This window comes from Petromyzon marinus, chromosome 45, assembly GCF_048934315.1.
Source record: "Petromyzon marinus isolate PM22_M1 ecotype Great Lakes invasive population chromosome 45, UKy_Petmar_22M1.pri1.0, whole genome shotgun sequence".
In the NCBI taxonomy this organism is placed as follows: Eukaryota; Metazoa; Chordata; class Hyperoartia; order Petromyzontiformes; family Petromyzontidae; genus Petromyzon; species Petromyzon marinus.
In genome coordinates this window covers 1,009,221-1,036,587 of record NC_133711.1, presented here as the reverse complement: position 1 = coordinate 1,036,587, position 27,367 = coordinate 1,009,221, and the positions used below count along the sequence as shown (strand labels likewise).

The following is a 27,367-nucleotide window of genomic DNA, read 5'->3' as shown; positions in this document are numbered from 1 at the left end:
GGTAGATGCAGGACAGGTAGTGGGGGTCCAGGTGTGAGGCCTGGGCGCGAGGACTCGTGGGAGTCACCTGGCAGCATCTGTCGCACGGGTGTTGAGTCCGGGCCACCGGGCGCTTTCAGGTACGGAGGGAAAAGGTTCTTGATCAGCCTGCACACACGCGAAGCAAACAAAGACAAAGATTCCCCGTATAGCCTTAACAGGCTGTTAGGGCAAGTGCTGTTAGCGAGTACCTATGAATGCCAGCACGGCACACGAGGGGGTGGGGTGCCCAACACCACGCCCGACCGCCTTTGTATCCCCAGTGGGGATGATTAGAACAACACACCAGGTACTCATTTGAGGCTGAGTCGACCAAGGGGAGGCCCAGGACCTGTTCAAATAATCGTCACCGGTGTTGGCCGTGAGCGGGAATGGAACTCGGGCCGGCGAGTTTGTAGCGCAGCGCGCTGAGTGCTAACACGTGTCCAAAGCACTGGCACACATACTGATACTTGACTGTGAGTGAATCACTTAGGCAAACATTATTGCTGATAAATGTTTGTTTATTTACCCTTTAAGAAAGATCGGTTTAAAGCTTAAAGGGTTAAGGTCTTTAAGGCAGTAAAACATGTGTTGTGTTAAGATGTTAAAACACCAAACTGAAACCTTTTGCAAGGAATCGTGTCACTGCATTAACCACAAATATACTACCAGAGCATCGTTTTTGTTTCCATGTTCACCACAAGTATAAGATGATGCATTGTCTTTGAAACTGATTGGTCCACACCAGAGACAGCTTTCTTTAGAGCCTAGTCTCAAACAGTGTTAGACCAGAGAATGCCCAAAAGGCGAACAGCACAAAGACAATGCCACTATCAGGGCATTCATAGCTCGGGGTGAGGTTTTTTTTGAAATGTAAATATCAATGCCACTCAAGGGGCTATACAAAGATTGTACAAAGAAATTTAAAGATTCAATAATGTAAAATACCGACTGGCAAAAATACACTCAAAGGCAAGCAATTAGGAAGTAGTGAGTGTTGCATATCCCCTCGTGAACACACGGAGACTCGGAGCACACCGAACAGCAGGTATCCAGTAGCGATTAGAGGGGTCGAGAGGAGGTGGGAAGGGAGGATAGACGATGGAATGGTAGGAATGATGGTGGTGATGGTGAGCTGGAGCCGGAGCGTAGAGTGAAAAGAGGTTGATGTGCAGTAGAGGGAGGAAAGTACATGAACTCCTCTACTTACGAACATTCGACTTACAAACTTTCAGAGATAGGAACAAACCTGTCCGTATGTCCGGCTGCCCGTTCGGACCGAGAATCATAAGTTCAACCGTCGCACAATAGATGGCGGTGATTGTTCGGTGTCATTACCCAGAATTCCTAACATTCCTGCCTGGGCCACCGCAAGTGTCTGTTGTTGTGTTGTTGCTGTGCGGTTTACTACGACGTTCTCTCTGATTTTCACAAACATTATCAACCCCCATCATGTCTCAGAAGCATCTACATCTACAGAACGTGAAGAACCAGTGGCATCTACATCTACAGAACGTGAAGAACCAGTGACATCTACAGAACGCGAAGAATCAGTGGCATCTACATCTACAGAACGTGAAGAACCAGTGGCATCTACATCTACAGAACGTGAAGAACCAGTGGCATCTACAGAACGTGAAGAACCAGTGGCATCTACATCAACAGAACGTGAAGAACCAGTGGCATCTACATCTGCAGGAAGTGAAGAACCAGTGGCATCTACATCTGCAGAACATTAAGATCAGTAGTATCTACATCTGCAGAACATGAAGAACCAGTGCCATCTACATCTGCAGAACATGAAGAACCAGTGGCATCTACATCTGCAGAGCGTGAAGAACCAGTGGCATCTACATCTGTAGAACATGAAGAATCAGTGGGATCTACAGAACATGAAGAAGCAGTTGCATCTACATCTGCAGAACATGAAAATGAAGAACCAGTGAGTAGTTCAGGGTGCAGAATGAATGGTGCAGGGTGCAGGCCATACACAGCCCTGTGCGTGCTGTTGTCCTGCAGCATGGCAGCGATCTGTGCGCGTGCCGGGTGAGTGGCGTTCATCTCAATGGTGTGCTTCTCGCGCGTCACCTCCGACTTCCCCCCCATCTTCGGGTCACTGCGGACACACGGGGACACGGACGAGGCGAGGTGTGGTACGGTCGAGTATGGTCGGTGAGCCACGGTGTAGTATGGCACGCGAAGGTATGGTGCCACGGGTATGGCATGATTTGGCATGTCATGGTACCGTGTGGTATGGCCGTGAAGAGTGCAATAATAAAGCGACGCGTAGCGAAGCATATTACGTACGTATGTTTAACTTCTTTCGCACCAAACGTAACCAACCGTGCTATTCAGAGGTGCGTTAGAGCGCATACTGTCTGACGGGCACGGCCAAGTGTGGCTTGGCGTGGCATGGCAGGGCCTGAGGCAGTGACGTGCGGAGTGAGGGGCGCGCGATGATGGCGGGGCGTGTGGAGTGCCCACCGCTGTATTTTCCAGTAGAAGCGCAAGGTGATGCCGGACGCGTTGCTAAGCAGCTCCTGGATGAGTTTGTTGCGGCTGGGGGGGCTGATCCCCCACACGGCCGTCGAGTTCCCGGCCAGTCGCGCCGTCGTTATGTCCTCTGCCGAGTAGACGGTGATGAACTGCATCGCCGACTGTGCCGGGTAAACCACGCCGCGGTTAGAGCGCTCGCCTCACGCTCGGGACGCAGGTTCACATCCCGCTCGGCCCATCGTCCCTTCAGGGGTTTTAAAGAGTATCAATTTATGGATAGACATCACCATCGTCATCGGTTTCATATTAATAACGCACCTCCTGTGTAGTACATCTCACGGCGCCGTGCCACAGAGGACCCCCAGTGGCAGCTGTCCCTACGTAGCACAAAGTGAAGGCAACGCTTGCCGGCAAGTGCGCATTAGCCTGCCAGCAGGGGACGATGTGTTGCTGCGTGGATTCCCGATTTAGTAATATTGATCAAATTTTGACCAACATATGTCATGGGATCTTTACGTACACTGTGCAGCAGACGGCGCAAGTGTGATGGTGAACACACAGGCCGCAGTATTAACCAGGGAGGCCTCGGTATTAACCAGGGAGGCCTCGGTATTAACCAGGGAGGCCGCAGTATTAACCAGGGAGGCCGCGGTATTAACCAGGGAGGCCGCAGTATTAACAAGGGAGGCCGCGGCATTAACCAGGGAGGCCTCGGGGCTCAACCGCGAACCTCTGCAACGAGCGGCACAATGCACTCGAGGTGGGCCACGCCATTGGCTCACAGCAGTGGTCATGCTATGGATGGACTGATCCCGACGAGGGAATGTGGAATTTCCGCCACTGGATCGGGACCAAACCGGGAGGTGAGTGCTGCCTGGTTGTTGGTTTCTAGAGGGAGACACTTCGACGTCATCCTCGAGGGGCAGCTGGCAAACTTATGGGCACGTAATGGGCACTTCAAAGCCGTTAAACGAGCACCTCTGAGAATCTGGGTTTGAATCCTTGACGGGGCCTGCATGATGAGGCTCGCAGGGAGAGGCTGGGTGTGCCGTACCGCTTGGTTCCCGAATGTGTTGGTGAGTTTCTTGTATTCCGTCTCGGAGAAGCGAACCAGGGACTGCTGCTGGGCACTCATCATGTACAGCGGCTGTGGGAGAGAGACACAGAGATACGCAGAGAAAGATGTGGGCGCTCATCATGTACAGCAGCCGTGAGATACAGCAGCCGTGAGATACAGCAGCCGTGAGACACAGCAGCCGTGAGGCAAAGGAGCCGTGAGATACAGCAGCCGTGAGATACAGCAGCCGTGAGGCACAGAGAGAGAGAGTGACGCGGGCGCTCATCATGTACAGCAGCTGTGAGATTCAGAGGGAACATTTTACATTTATTCAAAAAATTATGAAGGGGAAAGATGACCATTTAACATGGTAGTTTCAGCGACCGGTAAAACGAATCACATTGTGTGCCCCGATGATCCTACAATGCAAATAATCATCATAATGCAAAGTGATGTTACATTCAAACGTATATCCAGCAAAACAAGTGTGAATTGAATCAATCATAAAAGTATAACATACCGTTTTTATGCGTGTATGTTGAACTGCTTTCGCACTGTACGTTGCCAATCTCACTAATCGAGGCGCGGTGTACAGTAAACAAAAAGGCTCTCATGTCGCTGTTGCTGCCACAGCGGCGCAACGGTCGGCGTGCCGAGAGGTCGCAGGTTCCACTTGCCGGCGGGGCCATTGAAACAACGGTGCAGATTTCTGAACCCGAACCCGTGGCCTCAGGGGGCCGTGGCCTCAGAGATCGCTGCGCCCGACTGGGTGCAGGGCGAACGCTTATTTCGTTCCACTGCAGCCCGGTGGCTAGATGGCTTGTGTTAGTAGGCCTAGTGTTGGCATTCAACACCAGGCTCAGGGTTGAGGGCTTATTGTGTCGATGAGGATTAAGGAGACCGGTGAGCAGTTAGGTAACAGAAAAAAATATGAAGGTGGAGCCCTGTAATTCCTTGCTCAAGCCACGGCTGGCTGAAGGAACTCCACCAGAGGGAGCTCTAGAGAGCCACTCAATAAGTTATTTGGTGTACTCTTCCACGCTGCTCAGGCATTTTGGAAGAGGTGGAAGTTCCTAGCGTTCTTCCCCGCTCCTACTAGACATCTGTCCATCGAGCAGTGCTACTGGGTCCACCACAGTGAGTCCATCTGCAGGGCGCGTGCGGTGGGGTAAAGTGTGGGCGTGCTCCCATCGCTTTTGAGACGTCCGGCCAATGTGAAAAATAGTTGGACGAAATACGGCCTTCTGGAGCTCCGTCGAGAGCGGGAGGGCCTTCTGCCAGCGTGGTGCGAGTGAGCCACTGGGAGCTGTGCACTTTGAAATCATCTATGATTTAAAACAAATTTCTTTAAAACTGATTTTCCTGATTAGTTTGTTGTCCTGGCCCCGCAACTCGGATTAGCGTGGTTTGCGAAATACGGTGCGTGAAAGAAGTTCAACATACACACTGACATACATGCAAGAAATTACAGGGCTGCACCTTAAACCTTTTAATCGGTGATCAGACATTGACGGCATCGCGAACGCAAACCACCCCCCAATGCCGTCCGGCGGCCACCACCCCCCCTCCCACGCGCCCAACTCCACCTCGTATCCGCCAAGAGAGAGCGACACGGAGACGTCGATGGGCGGGTTCACGACCCCGGCCACCGACTTGACGAGCGACATGAAGAGCAACGGGAACCACACGATGCAGATGAGGAGGAAGACCATCATGCCACCCATTCCGTACTTCACCATCTTCTTCTTCTTCTGCCCGCGCGGCTGGGGGTACCTCTGTGAGCGCGGGGGGCAAAGGGCAGAGCGGAGCGTGCACGGCAGGGCTCGCACCAACGGCCACATCCGAGCGCGCACGAAATATTTTCGGTTCACGTTCCTTTAATTATTATGATTTTCAATTGCTTTGTTTCACACTAATGTCAGACAGAAGTGTAAATACCGTGTTTTTGTATTTATTACAGTATGTGTGGAACTCTCACAGATAGCAGTGTGACATCACATCATGCCTGATGACAGTCCCTGCAACACGATGCCATAGAACTTACTCGAATGACTTCAGCGGGCACCTGATCCACATTAAGTGGTGGAACTTTCTTTGTCAACCCCGCAAAGGTGTGTCTGCCACGTGGCCACTCCAAACTAAGGATACATAATCGCAATATGCCAACGAGGGCCAAACAAAAACTTGGGACTACGACGGATATTTTGGGCAGTCATTGGCGACCGGGTCGAGGCCGTGGACTGCGTAGGCCAGAGGGGCCGCCGTGATCACGTGTGCCTCAATCCTCTGACATCAGCACGGGGCTCGCTTTACCCTATCGTAACCAAGACCAGACTCTCCCGGTCTAAAAGTACATTTTTCATTCTGCATTATGTTTCATCTGACACCAAAAGAGTTGCGTCAGCACTGCAATATTTACAATGTTATACAATGTTAACGAAGAGCGCGGGGTCGCCCCCCCACCCTGTACTGCGAACGGTGAACCGGCCGATGCAATCGGCGACCCTTGCCCTATCGGGGCACGTCAGGACTAGCGGCTGGCGTGGCCAAGCGAGCCCATTCCGTATGAATCGAAAACGCGCGATCCCCGCACGCCCACGATCCGCTGCGCCCCACCTTCTCGGACTCGCGCCAGCACTTGAGAATGAAGGTGTTGGCATAGATGTCCTCGATGCAGATCCAGCTGGAGAGGCTGAGCGTGGTGTCCGTCCACACCCAGTCCATGATAGCGCGCAGCTCGATCAGGAAGGGTACCAGGCGGAACCTGCTCACGTACGCACGAGGGAGCGGGGCGGGGGAGCGCGTCGACGCTTCCTCCGTGGGTTGCCGCCATCGCGCTGCGCAGCGCTCCGACGCGCGTTGGGGGATCGGGCGGCGCATCGTTCAGAACGATGTCTGACATTTCGCTTCCACGTGCCCAGGAGCCTCTCCAACAACTGCAATGAAGAAGCTCCCGGCGCGCGGAGAAAAACCGCGCGTGAAATCGTGCCGAACGGCGCGGCGTACGAGCCGATTGAGCATTTTTACGTCTAGATTGAAAACTAATTTCTTTCAAACTACTTTTTATGTTTAGTTTGTTGTCCTTTCCCCGTACATCCGATTAGCAGGCTTGGCTACATACGGTGTGAAAGAAGTTAAACGTACGTACATACATCGGGGAGCCAACATTGATGCTCCCCACTTCCCTCCAGCGACGGTGGGAAGGTGGGGGTCACAGGAAGGTCATCTCAGCTCACAGCTGCTACACTGGGAGAGTCGTACAATATGTAGAGACTCATATGATTGACCATAAATCATCAACCATGCTCTATCCACTGCTAGGCCTCATCCTTCATCTCGAAAATACGAGCATCTGTTAGATTGTTTCGTAATCCAGAACGGCCATAAGTATTATAAAGTATAGGGGGGATGATGTTGTTATTGCTTCGTGGTTTAGTGATACAGAAAATCAAAATGTTCATAGGCGAGATAAGACATTTGCACCAGGGTGGTAAAATTATTGAAGCAATAAATGTGGCTATCACCTGCAAGAAGGTTCTTTGGTTCCAAAAAAAATCCAAGCCCTGCCCCCACTGCAGGCCGTACCAACGAGCAAAACGTTTACCTAGGCCATGGTCTCACTGGGCCGTGGCCTCACGGTGCCGTGGCCTCAGGGGGCCGTGGCTTCACGGGGCCGTGGCCTCAAGGGGCCGTGGCCTCAGGGGGCCGTCTCCTCACGGGGCCGTGGCCTCACGGGGCCATGGCCTCAGGGGCCGTGGCCTCAGGGGGCCGTGGCCTCAGGGGCCGTGGCCTCAGGGGGCCGTGGCCTCACGGGGCCGTGGCCTCAGGGGGCCGTGGCCTCAGAGATCGCCGCGCCCGACTGGGTGCAGGGCGAACGCTTATTGCGTTCCACTGCAACCTGGTGGCTAGATGGCTTGTGTTAGTAGGCCAAGTGTTGGCATTCAACACCAGGCTCAGGGTTGAGGGCTTATTGTGTCGATGAGGATTAAGGAGACCGGTGAGCAGTTAGGTAACAGATAAAATATGAAGGTGGAGCCCTGTAATTCCTTGCTCAAGCCACGGCTGGCTGAAGGAACTCCACCAGAGGGAGCTCTAGAGAGCCACTCAATAAGTTATTTGGTGTACTCTTCCACGCTGCTCAGGCATCTTGGAAGAGGTGGACGTTCCTAACGTTCTTCCCCGCTCCTACTAGACATCTGCGAAAAATATATATTTCGCTCCTCGGATTTCTCCACTATAAATACTGATTATGATTACACCACCACACGGGACCTGGGAAACCTACTCACACTGCTGGGTAGACAGAGGCAGGGGTGCGGGGGGGGAGGGGGGGCAGTGGATTTAAGAAACTTGCTCCGATGTTTCAACTGCCGCGTCAGGAGACCAAACCGGTGACCTCCACATTGCCGGCGCTGACCATCACGCCACGGCAGCATCCCGGTGAATGGGCATGAGGTTCTTGGATGCTACGACGAACCGAGACGAGTTCTCTAATTCAGTGCAAAGAGTTTGGCCTAGGGCTAGACTTCCTCGGGGTAGTCGAGGGACGTGGAGGCTAGCTGGGTGCTGGGAGGCGGTGAGTGAAGCGCTCACCCCTGGAACAGAAAGAGGTTCATGTAGTTGTATTTCTTGGTGAGGAAGTTGCCCAGGATGCGGGTGGGGTAGCCGCAGCGGATCTGGTAGGCGGACAGCCCGAAGTACACGCACTTCACAAAGTACCACAGCTGGGCCACTGTGTTCAGGTTGAACTTCCTGCATGCCAGACGCATACAAAACACACAAAGACAAAAGAAAAGATCCCCCCCCCCCCTTTAGCCGTATGGACCGTCGGGACACGCGCTCTTAGCCAGCACCTATTGTAGCCGGGTGCCAGTGGCGACGCTGCCCGTGGCAGCAGCAAGGGTTGGTGGATCACGCACAGATGTCGTGAAACTCCCCTTCTCGTCGAGGAGGAGCCGTACCATGGCTCGCCGCGAGAACGTGGTACGGCTAAAACGTGAACTCCACCGGTTCCGTCTGCATGGGATACAGTGTTGCCCACTCGCTTGGGTGCTCCGGTTGCCTCCCACGTGTGAACACCCATTATTTGACTGCAGAGTTTTTTTTTGGGGGGGGGGGGGGTATTTGGCACCGGCGCACCGGCTGCCTGCGTTCCCGCTTGCCAATGGTTCCTCCTCGTGCCTCTGAGTCGCTCTCTCTCCGAGAGGGAGCGGATACTGTGCGGCACTCTTACAAGCTGAAATCACTGTTATTATTTTTGGATAAGACTGGCATGGTACGCGAGGGTGTGGTTGGGCCAACACCGCACTCTCCAACCTTTGTGTCCCCAGTGCTGATTATTTTTTTATATATTGCACCAGGTACTTGTTTTAAGACTGAGTTGATCTAGAGGAGGCAAAGGACCGGTTGCTGGATTTGTCACGCGGTGTGCTAACCACTATCTCACCACTCCACAAAACACACCCACACACCACACACCACACACACACCACACACATACCACACACACCACACACACACCACGCACACACCACACGCACACACCACAAACACACCACACACACAAATGTGCACGGATCTACAGACATGTATACACAGAAAAGACAACATTTATACATGTGCAGACATACACACACACGAATATATGAATGAGTGTGTAAAGTAATGCACGCTTCTTTACATGTGTAATGAGAGATCGCCATCTAATGGGCGGTAAGGGGTAACTGCACGGCCACCACCGGGTAGCGGGTATCCAATCACAAGCGGGGATATATCTGGGCCAAGGGTAATGGGCGGAGTCAAAGGGAAACGTGCGGGAACCATCGGGAAGTTTCCACGAGGGGGCGTGGCTAGAGGCGGAGCTTAGCTCCGCCGAGAGGAATATAAGCAGGAGCAGGGGAGGACTTGGGAGTCGGTGTATGAAGCCTCGAGTCCGGACCGCGTCACTGGAGAAGCCTCTCCACGTGGCGGAACCCCAGTGAGGCTCGCCTCTCCTTCCGGCACGCCGCCAGCCAGCGGCGGGATTGGGGAGCGAGAGAGAGGCGGACCACAACGGCGGAACAGAGAGAACGGCTCGTCCCCGGCCGTAGAAAGAAGGGAAACATACGGGGAGAGTGGGAGTGAGCTGTGCAAGAATTCTATCAATAAAAGACGCCAGTCAAGATCGTTCATGGAAGTATTAAACATGTGTAATGACTCCGGACTCGAGCCTTAGAGGTTTCTTTTATTGCACGTGTAGTGACATATAATGTGACTACTGTGTTGAGACAGTACGGGTACTGTGAGTTGTCACTGAGGTCGCGTCAGGCCGTGACACCCTGCGTGAACCCGATAGGGCACGTGACTGGACGAAGGGGGGCCAGGGGCCCCCAGGTGGGGGCTTGGTGGTCACGTGGTAAGGGACCCGGACCTTCCCGAAGGATCGGGAAGGGGGGCGCGGCCGAGGGCGGAGCCGGCCACGCCGCAGCAGTTACAAGCGGAGCGTGAAGAGAGAGCTGGGCTGTTCAACTCCGGGAATGAAGAAGACGCCATCAACGGTCCTCGAGTCTCCAATCTTCGTTCGTGACCAGGCAGCCTGTCAACCTGCCCTGGTCACGTTATATAGTATCTCTCCGAGTGTTAGTTAGAATAGGAACGGTGGTCACCACCTTATATATAGTGTTCAAGTTGTCTGTTACGTTGTTAATAAATAGTGTTGCCTCTAAGTTTAAGTGTGCGCCTCAATTGAACCCATTACACACGTAATGTAGTTTAGGACCACGTCGTCATGGGATAATGCCGACGTGGATATCGTATGACCGAGCAGACAGTGACGACGTGAAGATAGTGATGACGTGAAGATAGTGATGACGTGAAGATAGTGATGACGTGAAGATATTGACGATGTGAAGATAGTGACGATGGCCCGAGTCCCTCTTGACAGCCCTGAACATCCCTTCTTGCCCTGCTTTTATCCTCGTGGATTCTCTGGGCGAATTCCCCCCAGCTGTCTCTTTTGGACACTCTGGTGAATTTCCCCACCCAAGATCCTCCAGACTTGCTGGTGCCTAGTCTTCACATCCAGCCTCACTGACACCCTGTCTTCACATCGAGACTTGCTGACACAGTCTTTACACATGTGCTCGCAGATGCATGTCTGTCCATTTCTCCACTTAAAAACCCACAGATTTAACACACAGTTGTGTAACGTTTAAAGGTGTGCTCCAAGGGCGATTATGCAGGCCAAGGCATTCCAATTTCGATGGGCCCTGCACTCCAGAGTTGTACAAAAGTGAACAAGGCCCGGAGTTGGGCCTGTACTTGAGAATTGTTACGTAAGGATGTTACGTTGCCTAGAGAACCTGCACACGGAGTTAATATTCGAGCCAAGGGCAATTGCGTTCAAGGTTTTGAGTATTGTGGAGCGCTAATTTAAAGGCTGTTGTGCAATGTTTAAAGGTTGACAATTTTTGCGTCAGGTTAAGAGTTATCTTGTGAAAGAGGTTCAAAGTTGAGGGGTGCTGTTATGTAGAAATGTCACAGGTTGAAATAAAAACGAATGTAATCTCTTGCCAGGGGTGCACAAAGACAAAGATCCCCCGTGTTGCCTACACAGACTGTAGGGGCAAGTGCTGTGAGCGAGCACCTATTAAGGCCGACACGGCACATGGGGGGGGGGGGGGGGGGGTTGCCAGCACCACGCCCGGCCGTCTACGCCTCCACAATGCTAATGTTTACACACCGCACCGGGTACCCATTTAAAGCTGAATCGACATAGGAGTGACCCAGAACCGGTCGTGATATTCGTCGCTGGCATTAGCCGTAAGCGTGGCTTGAACTCGGGCCGTAGGGTCCGAAGTGCAGTGCGCCAGCCGCTGCGCTACCCCACTCCCAGGGGTGCCACAGGCACAAGGCGCAGCACTCGCCCCACCTTCGTGATGAGCAACTGCCCTGACACAGAAACAACGTGCAGGAGGGTAACGGGTTCAGGAAACAGCTGCCGTGAGGAACAGCAACAAACTCAAAAAAGTTGGTCAACTGCACGTTGTGAACTATGAACTTGCCGATGAAGAGTTGCCGATGAAGAGTTGCTAATGAAGAGTTGCTAATGAAGAGTTGCTGATGAAGAGTTACTGAGGAAGAGTTGCTGATGAAGAGTTTCTGATTGAAGAGTTGCTGATGAAGAGTTGATGATGAAGAGTTGCTGATGAAGAGCTGTTGATGAAGAGTTGCTGATGAAGAGTTGCTGATGAAGAGTTGTTAATGAGGAGTTGTTGATGAAGAGTTGCTAATGAAGAGTTGATAATGAAGAGTTGCTAATGAAGAGTTGCTGATGATGCTCGGAGTCGTTGCGTCGCAATCATTTCAACGTTTGTCGATCCTAGTGTGGGGGTAGGGCTGGGGTAGGAGTGGACATTGTTAGGCATGAGGATCAGGCTCAAGGACGTGGGGGCTGTTGTCGATGAGTGAAAGGCATTCACACGAACTCCACACTGTCGTGGTCGCTGTGTATCACGAAAGCGTCCGTTGTGCAGCACGAGTCCTGGGGTTCCAGGAGTAGGGATGGACTCGGGATCAAAAGGCTTAAGGTCGCCACCCGTGTGCTGCTTTTGCCAGGATCTTCCGCGACGTGAGGACGGCAGTCCTGGTCATCCTCGAAGTCTTCCCAGGACATGAAGAGCCTCGGGTTGCGTAATAATCCACCGCTCAAGACAAGGCTTTTACGCCGCGTAGCTGTCCAGGCTTCCAGTATTCGGAGGCATTCCTCTTTTTTTGTTTCAACCTCAGGGGTAACGACCCCATTGAGGATCGAGGTTTTGGTTGTTGTGGTGGTGGGAGTGCCAACTTGGCACAGTAGGGGGCACAGGTGGTGCATCCGCCAGTCATCTCAGTCAGTCAACCCATGGCACCTTGGTCTGCCAGCGAGCCTTTCACACTTCACGTGGCATCAGCGTGCACCTGGCCTGGCACATGGCGGGTAATATTGGTGGTGGAGGTGGTGGAAGAAGTAGTTGTGGAGGAGGTGGTGGTGGAGGTGGTGGCGGAAGAGGTGGAGGTAATTGTGGTAGTGGTGTAGGTAGTGGTGGTAGTGGTGGAGGTAGCATGGTAGTGGTGGTAGTGGTGGAGGTAGTGGTGGAGTTAGTGGTGGTAGTGGTGGAGGAAGTGGTGGATGTAATGGTGGTGGTAATGGTGGAGGTAGTGGAGGCAGTGGTGGAGGTACTGGTGGAGGTAGTGGTGGAGGTAGTGGAGGTAGTGGTGGAGGTGGTGGAGGTAGTGATGGAGGTAGTGGTGGAGGTAGTGGTGGTCGTAGCGGTGGAGGTAGTGGTGGTAGTGGTGGAGGTAGTGGTGGTGGTCGTGGTAGTGGTGGAGGTAGTGTTGGAGGTAGCGGTAGAGATAGTGGTGGAGGTAGTGGTGGTGGTAGTAGTTCGGCAAAAACAACCCCCTACCTCCTCGTGGTGCCGGGCGGCAATGCTGTGGTGGGCAGTGCCGTGGGGGGAGGGCCAACTGAGTTTGTCTTTCCCCTCATGGCGTTTGTAGCCACCCCAGCGGCGAAATGGGGGCTCTGGACAGGTGCGAGGGGCTGGTAACCCCTCCACCTTCAATTAATTACCACAAAACCACGACGGAAAATTGTAATTAATAAGCTTATGCCAGAGGCACAACACGCCCATGGGCTGGACAACATGCTGTTCCAACATCGGCGCATCCACACAACATCATGGATGCATGCCGGGTCCAAGAAATAATATCTGCTGGACTACGTAGTGACGGAACAGCAGATGCGGGCCCATGTCCTTGACACCAGGACCTATCGTGGAGCTGATCTGCCCACTGACCATCGACTTGTCATCTGTAAGATGCGCCTGCATTTCTTCCACTCCGGTGGTGGATGTACACCCAGGACCCATTCAAACCCTTAGTGGCATGGTCTCAGCTAGCTGATGAATGTTGCAAGCGAAAATTTCATTATCGCTTGCGGCTGGAGTTGGCATCGTCCCCCACTCCTCTTGATGGCGAGGGGAAATGGGCGAGGTTTAGGACTGTGGTTCATGCAGCTGCAATGGCAGCTTTGGGTACACGGTCCAGACCTCCCCAGAGACCCTGGCTGACATAGGAAGTGTTCAAGCTGGCTGAGAAAAAGCGACAGGCCCACTCTCATCGGCTACAGCATCACACGTCAGAGAATGAGGAGGCTTACCGCAGCCTTCACTCGGAGGTTCGGACAGCCATGAGGTGCTGCAAGGATTGGTGGTGGTCGCGGGTTGCTGAGGAGATGGAGTCTGCCTCAATGGCCCGCAATCACAAATCGCTCTTTAATTCCATCAAAAAAGTAACCTGCAGCACCACACCTATTACCATCATTAGGGGAAAGGATGGTGATCCAATCTCCGACCCCCAGGAACAGGTTTGCAGATTTTCTGAGCATTTCTGTGAGGTCCTGGGGGAGGGGAAATCCCTCAGCCTGGAAAATATCGTGGCACAAACTGGGGATGACCCTGCTAGGCTGCAGTGCCTCATATTGGAAGAAGTCACCCCCTGTGAGTGGCTGGCTAAGGTGCCATCTGTTGAGGAAGTACTGAAGGCGATCCAGAGCCTGAGACTAGGAAAGGCACCGGGCAGAGATGATCTCCCAAGTGAAATGCTGAGAGAGGGTGGCGTTTGTGCACAGACTGCCCTACATGCCCACTGGACGGGTTCCACAGGATTGGAAGGATGCCCTGGTGGTCCCCCTCTTTAAGAAGGGGGACCGCACAGACTAACAACTACAGGGGCATCTCACTCCTCAGTGTGCCGGGAAAAGTCCTGGCAAGGAACATTCAACATCGCCTTGCTGGGCACGCTGATGAGAGGCTTGCGGAGCCCCAATGCGGTTTCAGGAAAGGGCGGTCCTGCACAGATGCCATATTTTCTGTCTGTCTGCTACAGCAGAGGTGGAGGGAATTCCAACAAGACCTACATCTCTGCTTTATTGACCCGGTCAAGGCCTATGATACCATCAGTAGGCCTGGGCTCTGTGATGTTCTTCGTGCTTTCGGAGTCCCTAACCCTCTGCTCACGATCATTAAGGACCTTCATGATGGTGAGCGGGCCCGGGTAAAACTACGTGGCCGGGAGTCGGAGCCACTCCATGGTCACCTTGGGGTGCGACAGGGATGCCCTCTGGCTCACACATTATTTAACATCTATTTTGACCACGTAGGTCGTGAAGCCTTCAATAGCTGTAGCAGAGGAATTTCCATCTGGTACAGATACAATGGGAGGCTGATCAATGCCCGGGTGCGGTCAAGGGATGGCTCCCTATTGCTCAACCATGTTATGTATGCCGATGATCTGGTAATTGCTGCTCACTTGGAGGAGTTGGAGGTGCTGCTGCTGAACCTGGAGCTTGCCACGAAGAGGTGGGGACTTACCATCAGCCCCACCAAAACTAAGCACCTGCCTGGGTATTTTGTACTATGGGACACTCCACCCCCACAATTCCCAACTGGTGATAGGGCAGTTGTGGAGAGAGTGGAGAGTTTCCCATACCTGGGCAGTGTGCTCATGACCGGCTCCGGTTTAACAGCAGAGGTCTCAATCCGAATCAGTCAAGCGGCATTATCTTTCATCGGTTGCGTAACGCTGTGTGGAAGCTACCTGGTCTGTCGCTCCGCACAAAGCTTCAGGTCTTCTCGGCCACAGTCATTTGTTCCCTTCTCTATGCTTGCGAAACGTGGATCCCCTAATGGAACATCTTCACCGCTTAGAAACATTTAGGCTGGCCTGCCTACAATCTTTTCTGGGTTTAACCAGGCTGGATTGTGTGAGGAGCCCACAAATCCTTAAAAGATCTGGACAAAGTCCCATCGGTGAGCTCCTCCGGCATGCAAGGCTGCACTGGCTGGGTCATGTAGCCCGCATGCCCAGCCACTGCATGCCTAAACAGCTTTTGTTCGGCCGGATCGAGGGGGCTAAACGGGCGCGGCACGGGCTAGAGAAAAGATGGAGTGACGTGGTACAGGAGGATGTGGAGCTGAGTGGACTTGCCTGTACCAGTGGTGTCAAGATCGGCCTCTGTGGAGGAGGCTCGTGAAGGACGCTACTGGGCAGTTGGAGGCAGTCGCCCTCCAACAACAACGGAGGGCGACGCTCACAACAACGAGCGGAGCACCGGGTGGCTAAAGCACAGCCAGTTGGCACAGTAGGGGGCACAGGTGGTGCATCGTCTCAGCCAGTCGACCTGTGGCACCTGGGTCTGCCCCGTGACCTCCTGCCAGCGGGCGTTCGACACTTCACGTGGCCTCAAGGTGCACATAGCCTGGCACAAGCGTCGTGGTGACGTCACCGCCACTTAGTGGCGAATGGCGGTTGCTTTTGGTAGTGGTAGTGGTGGTAGTAGCAGTGGAGGTAGCGGTGGTGGTGGTGGTAGTGGTGGTAGCGGTGGTGGTAGTGGTGGTAGCGGTGGTGGTCGTGGTGGGCGAGGCACTGGGAGCCGCCGCCGCTGCCGCACCTTTCGGTGACGCCGGGCAGGATGAAGAACATCCAGAAGTGGATGCCGAACACGAGCACGACCTGGAAGATGACCTTGCCGAGCACGGTCTTGCGCAGGTAGAGCGCACGGTCCACCACCATGGTGCTGAACTGAAGCAGCAGCATGACGAGGAAGGCCTGGGGCACCTGGTCCTCGGACAGCGAGGACGCGATGTCCGCAGCCGCCGAGTGTTTCTGGGGAGGAAGTCAGACCGGCGATACTCACTCGCCAATACCAACAACGACAGCCGCCATTCGCCGCTAAGTGGCGGCGATGTCACCACGGCGCCTGTGCCAGGCCAGGTGCACTTTGGGGCCACGTGAAAGTGTCGAAGGCTCGCTGACAGGAGGTCACGGGACAGGTGCCATGGGCTGACTGAGATTACTGGCAGTCGCACCAGCTGTGCCCCCTACTGTGCCAACTTGCTGCATTTTACTCGCCCGGCGCTCCGCTCATTGTTGTGAGCGTCGCTCCTCTGCCCTCTGTTTGTTGGAGGGCGACTGCCTCCAACTGCCCAGTAGCGTCCTTCACGAGCCTCCTCCACAGAGGTCGATCTTGACACCGCTGGTACCAGTCATCGGCAAGTCCACTCAGCTCCACGTCCTCCTGTACCACATCCCTCCATCTCTTCTCTAGCCCGTGCCACGCCCGTTTAGTCCCCTCTCTCCTGCCAAAGAGAAGCTGCTTGGGCATGCTTACAGGCATTCTACCCATTTACAGTTGTACCCCGATTTACATCTCCCCACGTCGTTTCACAAACACGTCGTCACTTTAGTATTAATACCACCGCGACCCAATTTGCTTCGCCTCAACCTCACACACCCACGTGGCTGACAGCGTCGTCCATCCTCTGTCGTTATCTGTCGCCTCTCAGCCTTTGCCTCCACCGACCCTGCACACCAACTACTGTTTGTCGTGCATCAACAAATGTATTGTAGAGTGCAATATAATATTTATATACAGTATCTTGGAGATTTTTTTTAAAGTGTACTCTATCTTATTGTACCCTGTATAATTTGTCTTAGGGTTTATTGCTGTACACTAGTGTTGCATTTTTAGTAATTTAATGTGACGTTGTGGGTACGTCTGGGATGAAGATGCACTCATTAACACAGTTCCATCGTTCCCTCCATTGCATTTGCTTCGCTCTCGTGGAAAATGTTTTTTGATTGACGTCGTTTCGATATTTGTCGCTGCACCTTCAAGGAACACATCCCCGGCCTAACCCGGGATTATTTCTGGACCTCTTGTAGTCCCACAATCCACAGAGAGCACACAAAGGTCTTTAGTTGGCTTACTCTGAGAGGACTGAGGGGTTTAGTGGCGGTGCAGGGGTTAGGGCACCGCGTGCTACAAACCATGGCAACCCGAGTTCGATTCCCGGCCACGGCTAACATCGGTGGTGAACAATATCTGATTCGATCTTGGGCACTTTCTTCAACAGCCCAGCGCTGACCAGTCAAACAACCCTCAGCCGTTAATTGACAAAGAGCTGTCCGTCATCATGAGCCGGGTTAGGGGTGGCGGACGCCTGCAGCCCAGCACGAGTGGAGGCGAGAGTTGGCGGATCGCCACAAATGTTGCGAAACTCCTTTCCTGGCCCGCCAGGAGACGGCGGTACAGCAGAACTGTGGCTCCCCACGTGGCCGCCCTTCCCTCCGATCTGTCGCTCCTCTCACCTCCGAGTCGCTCGCTCTACGAGAGCGACGAGCGAATACTGTGCGCTACGCCGGGTTATAAGTTGACGTTATTACTTTTGTTGCCACTATTCACGAGAGAGGGGTTTACGTTCACGGTTTAACACGAAGCCCCCACCCCCCCACAATGCGCCACGCTGATCCTGGTTCATCACGCGAACTCCGCGCCAGCGAGTGTCACGGTGCGCAGAGGAGTGGGATGCGGACCCCGAACGCCCAGTATCCGAAGACGATGATGATGAAGTCGACGACGTCGGCCATGAACATGAGGGCGTAGACGTCCGTCACGGGGCTGAAGTCCGGGTGGATGAGGTCGTAGAAGAACTGGCGGATGGGGCGGTACACCTGCAGCACTCTGGGTGCACCACGCACACACAGTGCAGCGGTGAGACGGGGGCGACTGTGCGGACGGTCACTCACGTCACTAACGTCACTCGTTCATGTCCCTCACTCACTCCCCTCGCTCACTCACTCACTTACTCACTCAATCGCTCACTCTCCCTCACTCACTCACTCTCTCGCTCACGTCACTCACATCACTCACTCACTCACGTCCCTCACTCACTCACTCTCACTCACGTCATTCACTCAGTCACTCCCGTCACTCACTCAGTCACTCACTCACTCACTCACGTCACTCACTCACTCACGTCACTCACTCCCGTCACTCACTCACTCATTCCTGTCACTCACTCCCGTCACTCACTCACGTCACTCACTCCCGTCACTCACTCCCGTCACTCACTCACTCACTCACTCACGTCACTCACTCACTCCCGTCACTCACTCACTCACTCCTGTCACTCACTCCCGTCACTCACTCACTCACTCCCGTCACTCACTCGCGTCACTCACGTCACTCACGTGAGTAAGTGACATGAGTGAGTGAATTCACGGACTCCGCAGTGGGCATCATGTTTTTTATGCAACTCTACGAAATGGGAAGTAATCGACGATCACGTGCACGATTCAACGTGGGTATCCTGAGCTGAGCAATGGGTTTCAATCGATGACTCGAAGACTCGCGGCATCCCTACCGAGAACGACAGCGTTCCCCTGTGCTGCACCAGACTCACGGCTCGTGGATCCAGCGTCAGAAGCCATACAACTCCACCCCAGGATTTGCATGCTCAGGTGAGTGTAGCCCTGAGATGGACTTACTCGTGCCACCGCTGGCAAAAGCGCCTCCACTCGATGGGGCTCAGAAGTGCCCGTCTACTCATGGAGGGTATTTGGCCTACTCTTCCATGCTGGACAAATGTCTTGGAAGAGGACAGTACCCACACTTTTTCCCACCAAACGTAGGCAGCCTACCGATTAACCGGAGTCGTCAGTGCGTGCCGGTGCTTTAGCCAAGTGGCCGAAACGCCACAGCAGTGGCTTCGCCGACTTTTATATTTGCACTTGTTAATGAATATTAAAAACCCAACAAAGTGTCCATGGAGGGCAGCAGGGCTGCTTCCCAGAGAGGGAGCTACGCTTGGGACGTTGGGAAGAGTCGTCAAAGGAAGCATAAGGCGGTGACACTGTGACGTTGTCGGTGATGCGATGATGAGGAGGAGGAGGTGGAGGAGGTGACGGCGCTGCAGACCGGGCAATGACGAAGTTGCGACACCGCATGGCCAGCTCCTGCGCCTTCATCATCAGCAGCTCCTTCCGGGTGCGCGGGGCCGGCGGGGTCGGCATTCTGCTGCCCTTCCGGCTGCTGCCCTTCCGGCTGCTCCCTGCGACCCGGCCGGCGGGGGAGGGGGGGGGGAGGGGGGGTGCGAGACGGGAAACGGGGGGCGCTCCGATTGCACGCCACTCGACTTGTTCGCGTTCTCACTGCGCAGCTGGGTGGACAATCACGAGGGGTAATGTCGGCATTTTATTTTTGCCTCGACGCGTGGCGCCCTTTCCTGGCACAAATCTGCCACCCAAAGAAGCCAACTCGCACATTGCCCCCAATTAGAGACCGGCTCTGGGAAATGACTTGACTGGGGAGCATCAGTTTTAGCCGGGGGTCACGTTCCTGGAAAAACACGACTTAAGCTGATTCGACGTTGTGTGATCAGCTATTTTCCATAAAAAACGAACTACAATACAGGAGATGCATTCCGGCACTCCAATACAATGTAAAGTCTTCATAAATCACAAATTATACGATTTTATGAGGAAGATTAATGCTAAATAGAGGAAAGTAAGTACAATTTATATTTACACACACATTTAAAAAACAATATTACAGAAATCAATAAAATAAATACTTAATAGGTACTTATAGTTCCATAGGTGGTGGAGAGGCAAGTGGTAGAGGCCTACATGGTAACATGGGCGAATAACAACAACAAACGACGCAGCATAGTACCACTACACCACTCAAAGTAGCCCGTCCGCCATGCAAGAGCAGCGCACAGCACGAAAACACGACTTAGTGAGCGGTCATCGAGCAACTCACCAGCGATAATAAACAAATTTGGCGACGGCGTAAAACCGATAATACTGCCCCCCTATTTGGCAACGACATGAAAGCGAGAAGACATAAACCCATCGTTGCCACCGAGCCACAGGATATGGCGGTGCATCGTCTCGCGAGCTCTGACAGGTGCCAGTCGCACGGCAACCAAACAGAACGCGTCCGAGCCACGCTAAGGGCCACCCACGTCACGGCAAAACTCTCCGCGCGGCCCTCGGGGGCCGGGCTGAGACGATCAGTTGTCAAAGAGGCGCGCCCGTGGTGGTCGGTCCGCGTCGGACGGCGAACGAGGCGACGCCGTCGGCCCGCGCCGGAGTCTCACCTGGCCGCGAGCTGTGGCCCGACAGCCGAGAGATCCCCGAACTCTTGCGCCGGTGGCCGCCCGGGTGGCGGCCGGCGCCGCCCGGCACCGGGCCGCTCGGCACGGCCAGCAGAGGGCCGGACGGAACGGCGGGTGGCCCCGAGACGGCCGGCGGGCCCGGAGAGGGCGGCCCCGCGACGGAGACGGAGGGGGCGGGCTCCGCGCTGGCCCCGCGGGGCCGCTCACCGAGCGGGCGAGCCGCCTCTTGGCACGACGGCTTGCGGCTGCCGGGCGCCGCCGGGGAGCCCTCCCCGCCGCCGACGCTCGCCTCGTCGCCCGGGGTTGCTCGCTCCTCCTCGGCGTCGTCCCAAAGGCCGTAGCACTGAGCGCCGTCATCGAGTAGCACGCGCGCGCACACGCACACACACACACACGCACACACACACACACACGCGCACGCACACGCACGTGCACGCACCGGCAAGCTCCGTTAGCGAGCACCGATTAAAGGACGGTGAGGCCAGCACCACGTCCGGCCGCCTACGTCTCACAAGTGCTGATGTTCACGCACCGTACCAGGTGCTCATTTAAGGCCGACTTGACCTAGGCGAGGCCCAGGACCAATTCAGATATTTCGTCACCGATGTTAACCGTGAGCGGGAATCGAACTCGGGACGCCGGGTTCGCGGTGCGGTGCGCTGGCCGCTCCAACGCAGCTCCCCGCAACGCGTGCAGTCACGTACGCACAGACGCGCGTGTGCACACACACGTACGTCTGTACGTACGTGCGTGTGCACACACACACGTACGTCTGTACGTACGTACGTGTGCACACACACACACGTACGCACCTTGAGGATGGAGCGGTGGAAAAAGAGCACGAGCAGCTGCACGAGGTCGTAGTAAACGTATCCCTCCTTCTTCTCCACGCCGATGATGGTCGCCGGGTCGAAGGGCTTGTCCAGGCTCAGGGCAAGCCTCACCATCGTGTTCCAGGGGAAGAAGCCGAATTGGAAGAAGTATTTGATGACCACCGTCACCTGTACACACGCGGACAGGGCCGGCCACCGCGTTCCCACACCGCACACAGCAGCGGGCGCGGGCGCCGTGGCGGTGAGATGTTATCTCCCTCGCCTGGTATGCAGGAAGTCATGGGTTCGATCCCGACTCTGATGCCTGTTGTATATTTGGCGGTCGTGTGGATATTTCTCTGGGTCTTCCGGTTTTCCCCTCTACATTTAGAATCAAAGTGCATTTAGATTATTTGGCTGCTCGTAAAAAATCCCACGTGTGATGAGCCACTTCGTTGAGCTATCATTTGTGGCCAGGTGGCTTCTGATAAAGAGCTAATAGCTCAGTTGGCCTTACCTGGTAAATAAAATTGTTTCGTTTATAGTTTAGTTTAGGAACAATGGCCTTGTTAGAAGAGTGCTGAGCCAGCTTGACCCAGGTTGCCTGGAGTCTAGGTTAGACTCCAGGCAGTCGGCTGACACTGAACCAGACTCTCACGGGTTGTGAAATCGCTTTGGTTCGTATTGTTTGTGCCGCGTCTTCCCGCACGCGGGCACGCACCTCGGTGTACACGATAGCCGTCATCCAGAAACGCTTGCTGGGCCGCGGCACAGACAGCATGGCCCACAGGAAGATGAGGATGGGCAGCACCAGGGTGATGCTGGAGGCCGAGATCATGTGGTTGAGGATGATGATGAAGTAGCACATCATCTCGGAGCGCGCCACCACGGTGTTGTAGAGCGCGAAGAAGAGCTTGAGCAGCCGCGTCTGCTCCGCGTAGAAGCGGTCCGAGTCGTCGAGGTCGTCGTCCTCAAAGAGCCTGTGCACGACGAGACACCGCACGTAGCACGCGGGAACGTCGTCACCCGCACGACGAGACACCGCACGTAGCACGCGGGAACGTCGTCGACGCAATCACCATCAAAACGTCACGGTATTCAAATTGTAAATGTTGTTGTGGGTTTACTCTCCAACACACCGGTGTGTGGAACTAGGAACGAATTGGTACGTTTTGTTTAACGTGACAAACCTTACCGATTGGCTGTCTGGTGGTGGTGTTGGGTTTAATGACACATTCATATTTACGCGACCTTATCCAAAAAAAAACCCCTTCATTATGGATTAGAGACAGCATCGACACGAGAGAGCATCGATCTATTAACATAAAAATCTAAAAATATTAACGAGAGACACCATTAACACCAGACACAGACAGTCTCCGAATTACGAAAGACCCAACTTACGAAAATCCAACATTACGGATAAGCTCCCATAAATCATGTAAAAAATAATTAAAAACTGTATGCGCAAATGTTTACATTAGTTATGTAACCGCAAATAGTGCAGCGTGGTGAGGTTGCGGAAGAATACCGCGGAGCGAGGCGTAAGGTGAATGGAATTTTTCGCAGCGTTACGTAATTATCTTTCCTCTTGTAGCATGACGTAATTGTTCATCTTCTTGGTTCTTTCGGTAAATTCACGTAGGAGGGAAATAATAAAATAATAAAAATAAAACATAATAAAATTCTTACGACGTGCCGGCCACAACACAGGCAGCCGTCCTCAGGTGAAGAAACAGAACTGTCGGAAAGACAGCGCTCCAATGAACACTGCTAAGCATTGAAGTAGCTGTGTTAATGTGAGAGATTAGCAGGATGTTAAAGTCAGAAATTAGCTTGTGTTGTGGCCGAAACGTCGTGAGAATTTTATTTTATTGTTTTATTTTTATTATTTTTATTATTTCCCTCCTACGTGGTGACTTAACCGAAAGAACCAAGAAGATGAATCCCTGCAGTCACGAAAGCTTTAAATCAAAACGAAATGTTATTGTTTATTTTATTTTCTTAGAACTATGTTTCTCTTGTATGCACTTAACACAATTACACTTCGATTGCTCATGGTCTCAGGCAACAGCAATCGGAGGAGTGCAGAGCGTATGTACAGCGATACGATACAGGTTAGCGATAGAGAACGGAAGACAGCGCAATACGGTACTGAGAGAAAACGAATGAGTGGTTGGGTAGGCGAGCCACAATTATTTCCGGCTATGGGATTTTATCGTTGATTTTGGGAGGAAATTGTAAAGTTTACGAAAATTCGGGTTACTGATCGTTCTCAGGAACCTAACCCTTCCGTAACCCGGGGACTGCCTGTACATCATCAGTGTGAGAAGCATCACCAACTCTAGAGATTGAATGAAACCGTAAACCACGCGGCATGCCACAAATCAAAGTACCCTGGGATCACGAAACTCGCGCTGCATTACCCAGTGGTGGAGACAGGGGGGTTGGGGCGAGGTGGGGAGAGGGGGGGGCAAGGGGGGGGTGGGGGCGAGGTGGGGGGCAAGGGGGGGCGAGGTGGGGGTTGGGGCGAGGTGGGGAGAGGGGGGGGGCAAGGGGCGGCGAGGTGGGGGGCACCTGTTGAGCAGCAGCTCGCTGGCCGTGTGCTGGTGGGACAGCGCCATGCCGGGCGCGTCCCCGCCCTGCACCGACGGCAGGCTCTTGGGGGGGTCGCCCAAATCCACTGCCGCCGCCTCCTTCGGCGCCGGCGATTTCCGCAGGACGACAACTCCGGCCTCCGGCAGCGAGTCCAGGCTGGCGGCCTTGCTGTAGGTGGGCGGCGCCTCATTGATGCCGCGTGGGAACTCGGCGGGGCTCTCGTCCTCCGCCTCGAACTCCACGTCGTCGCTCGTCGCCCCCTCGCCGGTCGCGCAGCCGAAGTCGGACGTCCCGGTCGCTCCCGCCGCCCCCCGACGACGGAGCCGCTCCCCCTCCTCCCCCTCCTCCTCCCCGTCGTCGTCCTCCCCATCGTCGTCGTCGTCTCCGTCGCGGCGGCGCCGGCGGTCCCGGCCGGGATGGCGCCGTCCCCGCGCGCCGCCGCGCGCCGCCGCCGCCTCCTCCTCGTCGGACGCCTCCTCGATGGTGTCAGCGGTTCCCTGGCGCGACGCCAGCGTCGTCACCTGCGTGGCCTCGCTGCACGCGTGGCACACGGGAAGCGCGGCCCGCGTGAGGCACGGCACGCTGCCGGGGCCCCGGCGGCGCCGTCGGGGTGCCCATCCGAGCGGCGGCGTTGCCATCCTGGCGCCGGGCCTCCTCGTCTGGTCGTCTTCGGACGGTTTTCTGCATTTGTTTGGTATTGCTTTAATGCCTCGTTGCATTTCATTCGAAACGTTCAAAGGGGACCCCTCCTTAGTGGGCAGCTGTCCCTGCGTTTAGATTATTTGACTGCTATAAATGTCCACATGATGATAAGCAACTTTGCTGAGATGTAATTTGTGGCCAGGTCACTTCTGAAAAAGTGGGCCTTACTTGGTAAGATAAAAATAGTTTCGTGTAATTTGTATTTTAAGTGATTTATTACCTTTCCTATACTTTGCACTCCTATCGTGCTTTTGTACTGTTTGTTGTTGTAACGTTCTTACCCGCCCCTACTGGACATCTGTGAAAAAGAGCTTTATAGCTCATCGGATTCATCCTCCAATTTCAATAAATATTCTGATTCTGATTCAGCACGAGCCTGCATGTGGGTATTGATCATCCAGCAGGGTACAATGATTTATATGTGGGATCCCAATTGAGTATTTGCCACTATAGCTTAACTGCAAGTGGAAACTAAACAACAACAAAACACAATTCGTAAACAATAACTGCAAGGCAATCTATGAACGGAACTCGCTATAATAGTTGCAACTGTGCATTCATGAGAGACGAACAGGCATTTCAAAACGGCCATGGGTGAAAGCGGAAAAGACACGACAGAAAATAATAATATTTGATCAAATCAGCTGAAGACGAAGGGAAGGGCAAGTGAAGGTTTACGAAGGCACAGCAGCAGATGGGGTCAGGACATTTGACGCAGCAGCTGCGAGACAGGGAGCACGACACCGCAGGGAAGGCTAGGAGCTCTGGCAGGCAAGCAGGCAGGACGTCGGGATGGGCGAGCGTAAAAATAAAAGTAAACGTTCGCGTGCTTCCGGGGTGCTCAGGAGGTGTCTTCGGAGCAGGCGGGGAGACAGGAGACGGAGCGGCCGGGGACGAGGCTGCGAGGTGCGTGACAGGAGCCAACGCTGAAGCTGCCCGTGGGAGCTGGCACGTGGCTGGTGCAAGGTGCTTGGACGCGACAAAGAGGCGGTGTTAATTTTCTCTGACTTTTTTTTAGCATTTTTGTAATTTGGTCATTTTGTGTCAATGTTGTCCCACTCCCAGCCCCGGCCGCAGCCTGGCAACAAAGCGCATCCGGCGAGTTTCCGTCGTCACGCTCCTCCTACGAAGCTCCACGACGACACCACAGGCTTTCGTTGCTCTTGGTGCTTAGCGTAAAGACTTTCGCGAAATCACAAATGCCCCAGCGAATTTCAATTTACTGGGCACCAAAGAACACAGCCCTATCGGTTGCAAGCGGAGACCATTAACACCGGTGCCAGGTGGCGTCGCCACGGGGTAGAGAGGAAGTGGGGGGGGGAGGTTGAGGGGGCTCCTCCGTGGGCATCGCCGGGCGGCCGGGCACCACCACCTCTGCATCTGGCTGGAGCTGTCGAGTGAGGACGACTGCGAGTCGTCCACGTGGATGGAGCGGCGTAGGCGCGGGCGAAACCGCTCGCCCGGCGTGCCCGGCGTGCCTGGCGTGCCCGGCGTGCCCGGCGTGCCCGGCGTGCCCGGCGTGCCCGGCGTGATCGGCGTGATCGGCGTGGCCGGCGTGGCCGGCGTGGCCGGCGCGGTCGCGACGGTGGCGGCGGTGCCAGGAGCCGTGTCCTCTCCGGCCGAGTCGAGCGTGTTCTGCTGCGACCACAGCGTCGTGGCCTCCGTCACGCAGCTTCCGCGCAGGAGAGAGGGGGGCGGCCGCGGCAGGTGGGGGTGGGGGGGTCATCGAGAGGTCACCCGAAGTCAGTGAAAGGGTCGATTTAGCTGGTGAAGGGCCTGTGCAGCTCAGCTCACGGCCAAATGGCATTTGAAGCCACGGCCACGTGACTTTCGATTAACGCAGGGAAGCCTCAGTAGCGAGTCTCAAGGCTGTAGGGGGCGATGCTGCTGCTGCTGCGTGATCACAATTGAGTGATTTGCAGGTACATTTTGAGCATCGGGATGTTTTGCCGTATACCAGTGACATTGTGTTTGTTTGCTTTTAGCTCTGGGAGGAAAACCAGAGCACCCAGAGGAAACCCATGCAGAACAGGGAAGAAAATATTCACTCCACACAGAAAGGCACCCGGGTTGGGAGGTGAACCCAGGCACGTCTTGCTGCGAGTCACGAGCGTGACCAGCGCCGTGGTGCTCTGGCGATGTCCTGGGACCGAGGAATGACGACAGTGACGTCAACGGAGCGCTCGCGTGGCGTCTCTCGCTCGAGCTCAGCATGACCCCACCTGGCCAGGGTCCTCTGTAGGCAACGGGACATTGGCAGCAGAGGCAGCGTTCCTCGTGCCTGCCCGCTCACATGAGCGCCCGTCATCCACGGATCCCTGTAGCCTGCATCGTCCTGCCTGTCTCTTCCCTCGATCTGCTTAACACGTCCCTTCCCTTCGACCCCCTCACACTCCGAGTGACGTTGCGTCTCGTCTCTCTCCGTGTGTGTTCGCCCATGCCCGATAACTGCTCGTTGCCCACGCGTGCTCGCGATGAAATCATTTACAGAAAGAAAAAAAAAAGGATTTAAAAAAAGAGGACAATGATGGAAAGGAGCGAAGAACGATAACGGTCACACCGCACAGCTCTCTGGCGTGTTTTGGGCAGAGCGAAACGTCGGACATCGTGCCGAACAACACGCGGCAACAAACCCAACAACACCCCGGAGAGCCGTGGAGCAGCAGCACCATGACCGAGAAGACCCACGCAGCGGTGTG

The 27,367-nt window shown here is 54.5% G+C and overlaps 1 protein-coding gene across 1 annotated transcript in view; it reads right to left on the bottom strand.

Moving 5' to 3' along the window:
- The window catches only part of LOC116952108 (piezo-type mechanosensitive ion channel component 2-like), a 154,005-nt gene that overhangs the window by 7,722 nt on the left and 118,916 nt on the right, over window positions 1-27,367 (bottom strand). The window contains exons 33-47 of the mRNA XM_076074014.1: window positions 26,041-26,340; window positions 23,946-24,500; window positions 22,090-22,348; window positions 21,369-21,557; window positions 20,539-20,899; window positions 19,353-19,485; window positions 17,969-18,116; window positions 16,044-16,258; window positions 8,168-8,326; window positions 6,191-6,338; window positions 5,161-5,349; window positions 3,572-3,664; window positions 2,506-2,678; window positions 2,012-2,137; window positions 68-147 (exon numbers count right to left, since the gene is read on the bottom strand). Of these exons, the coding sequence (XP_075930129.1) occupies window positions 68-147; window positions 2,012-2,137; window positions 2,506-2,678; window positions 3,572-3,664; window positions 5,161-5,349; window positions 6,191-6,338; window positions 8,168-8,326; window positions 16,044-16,258; window positions 17,969-18,116; window positions 19,353-19,485; window positions 20,539-20,899; window positions 21,369-21,557; window positions 22,090-22,348; window positions 23,946-24,500; window positions 26,041-26,340 (3,128 nt within the window). The remainder of the gene's footprint in view (window positions 1-67; window positions 148-2,011; window positions 2,138-2,505; window positions 2,679-3,571; window positions 3,665-5,160; window positions 5,350-6,190; window positions 6,339-8,167; window positions 8,327-16,043; window positions 16,259-17,968; window positions 18,117-19,352; window positions 19,486-20,538; window positions 20,900-21,368; window positions 21,558-22,089; window positions 22,349-23,945; window positions 24,501-26,040; window positions 26,341-27,367) is intronic.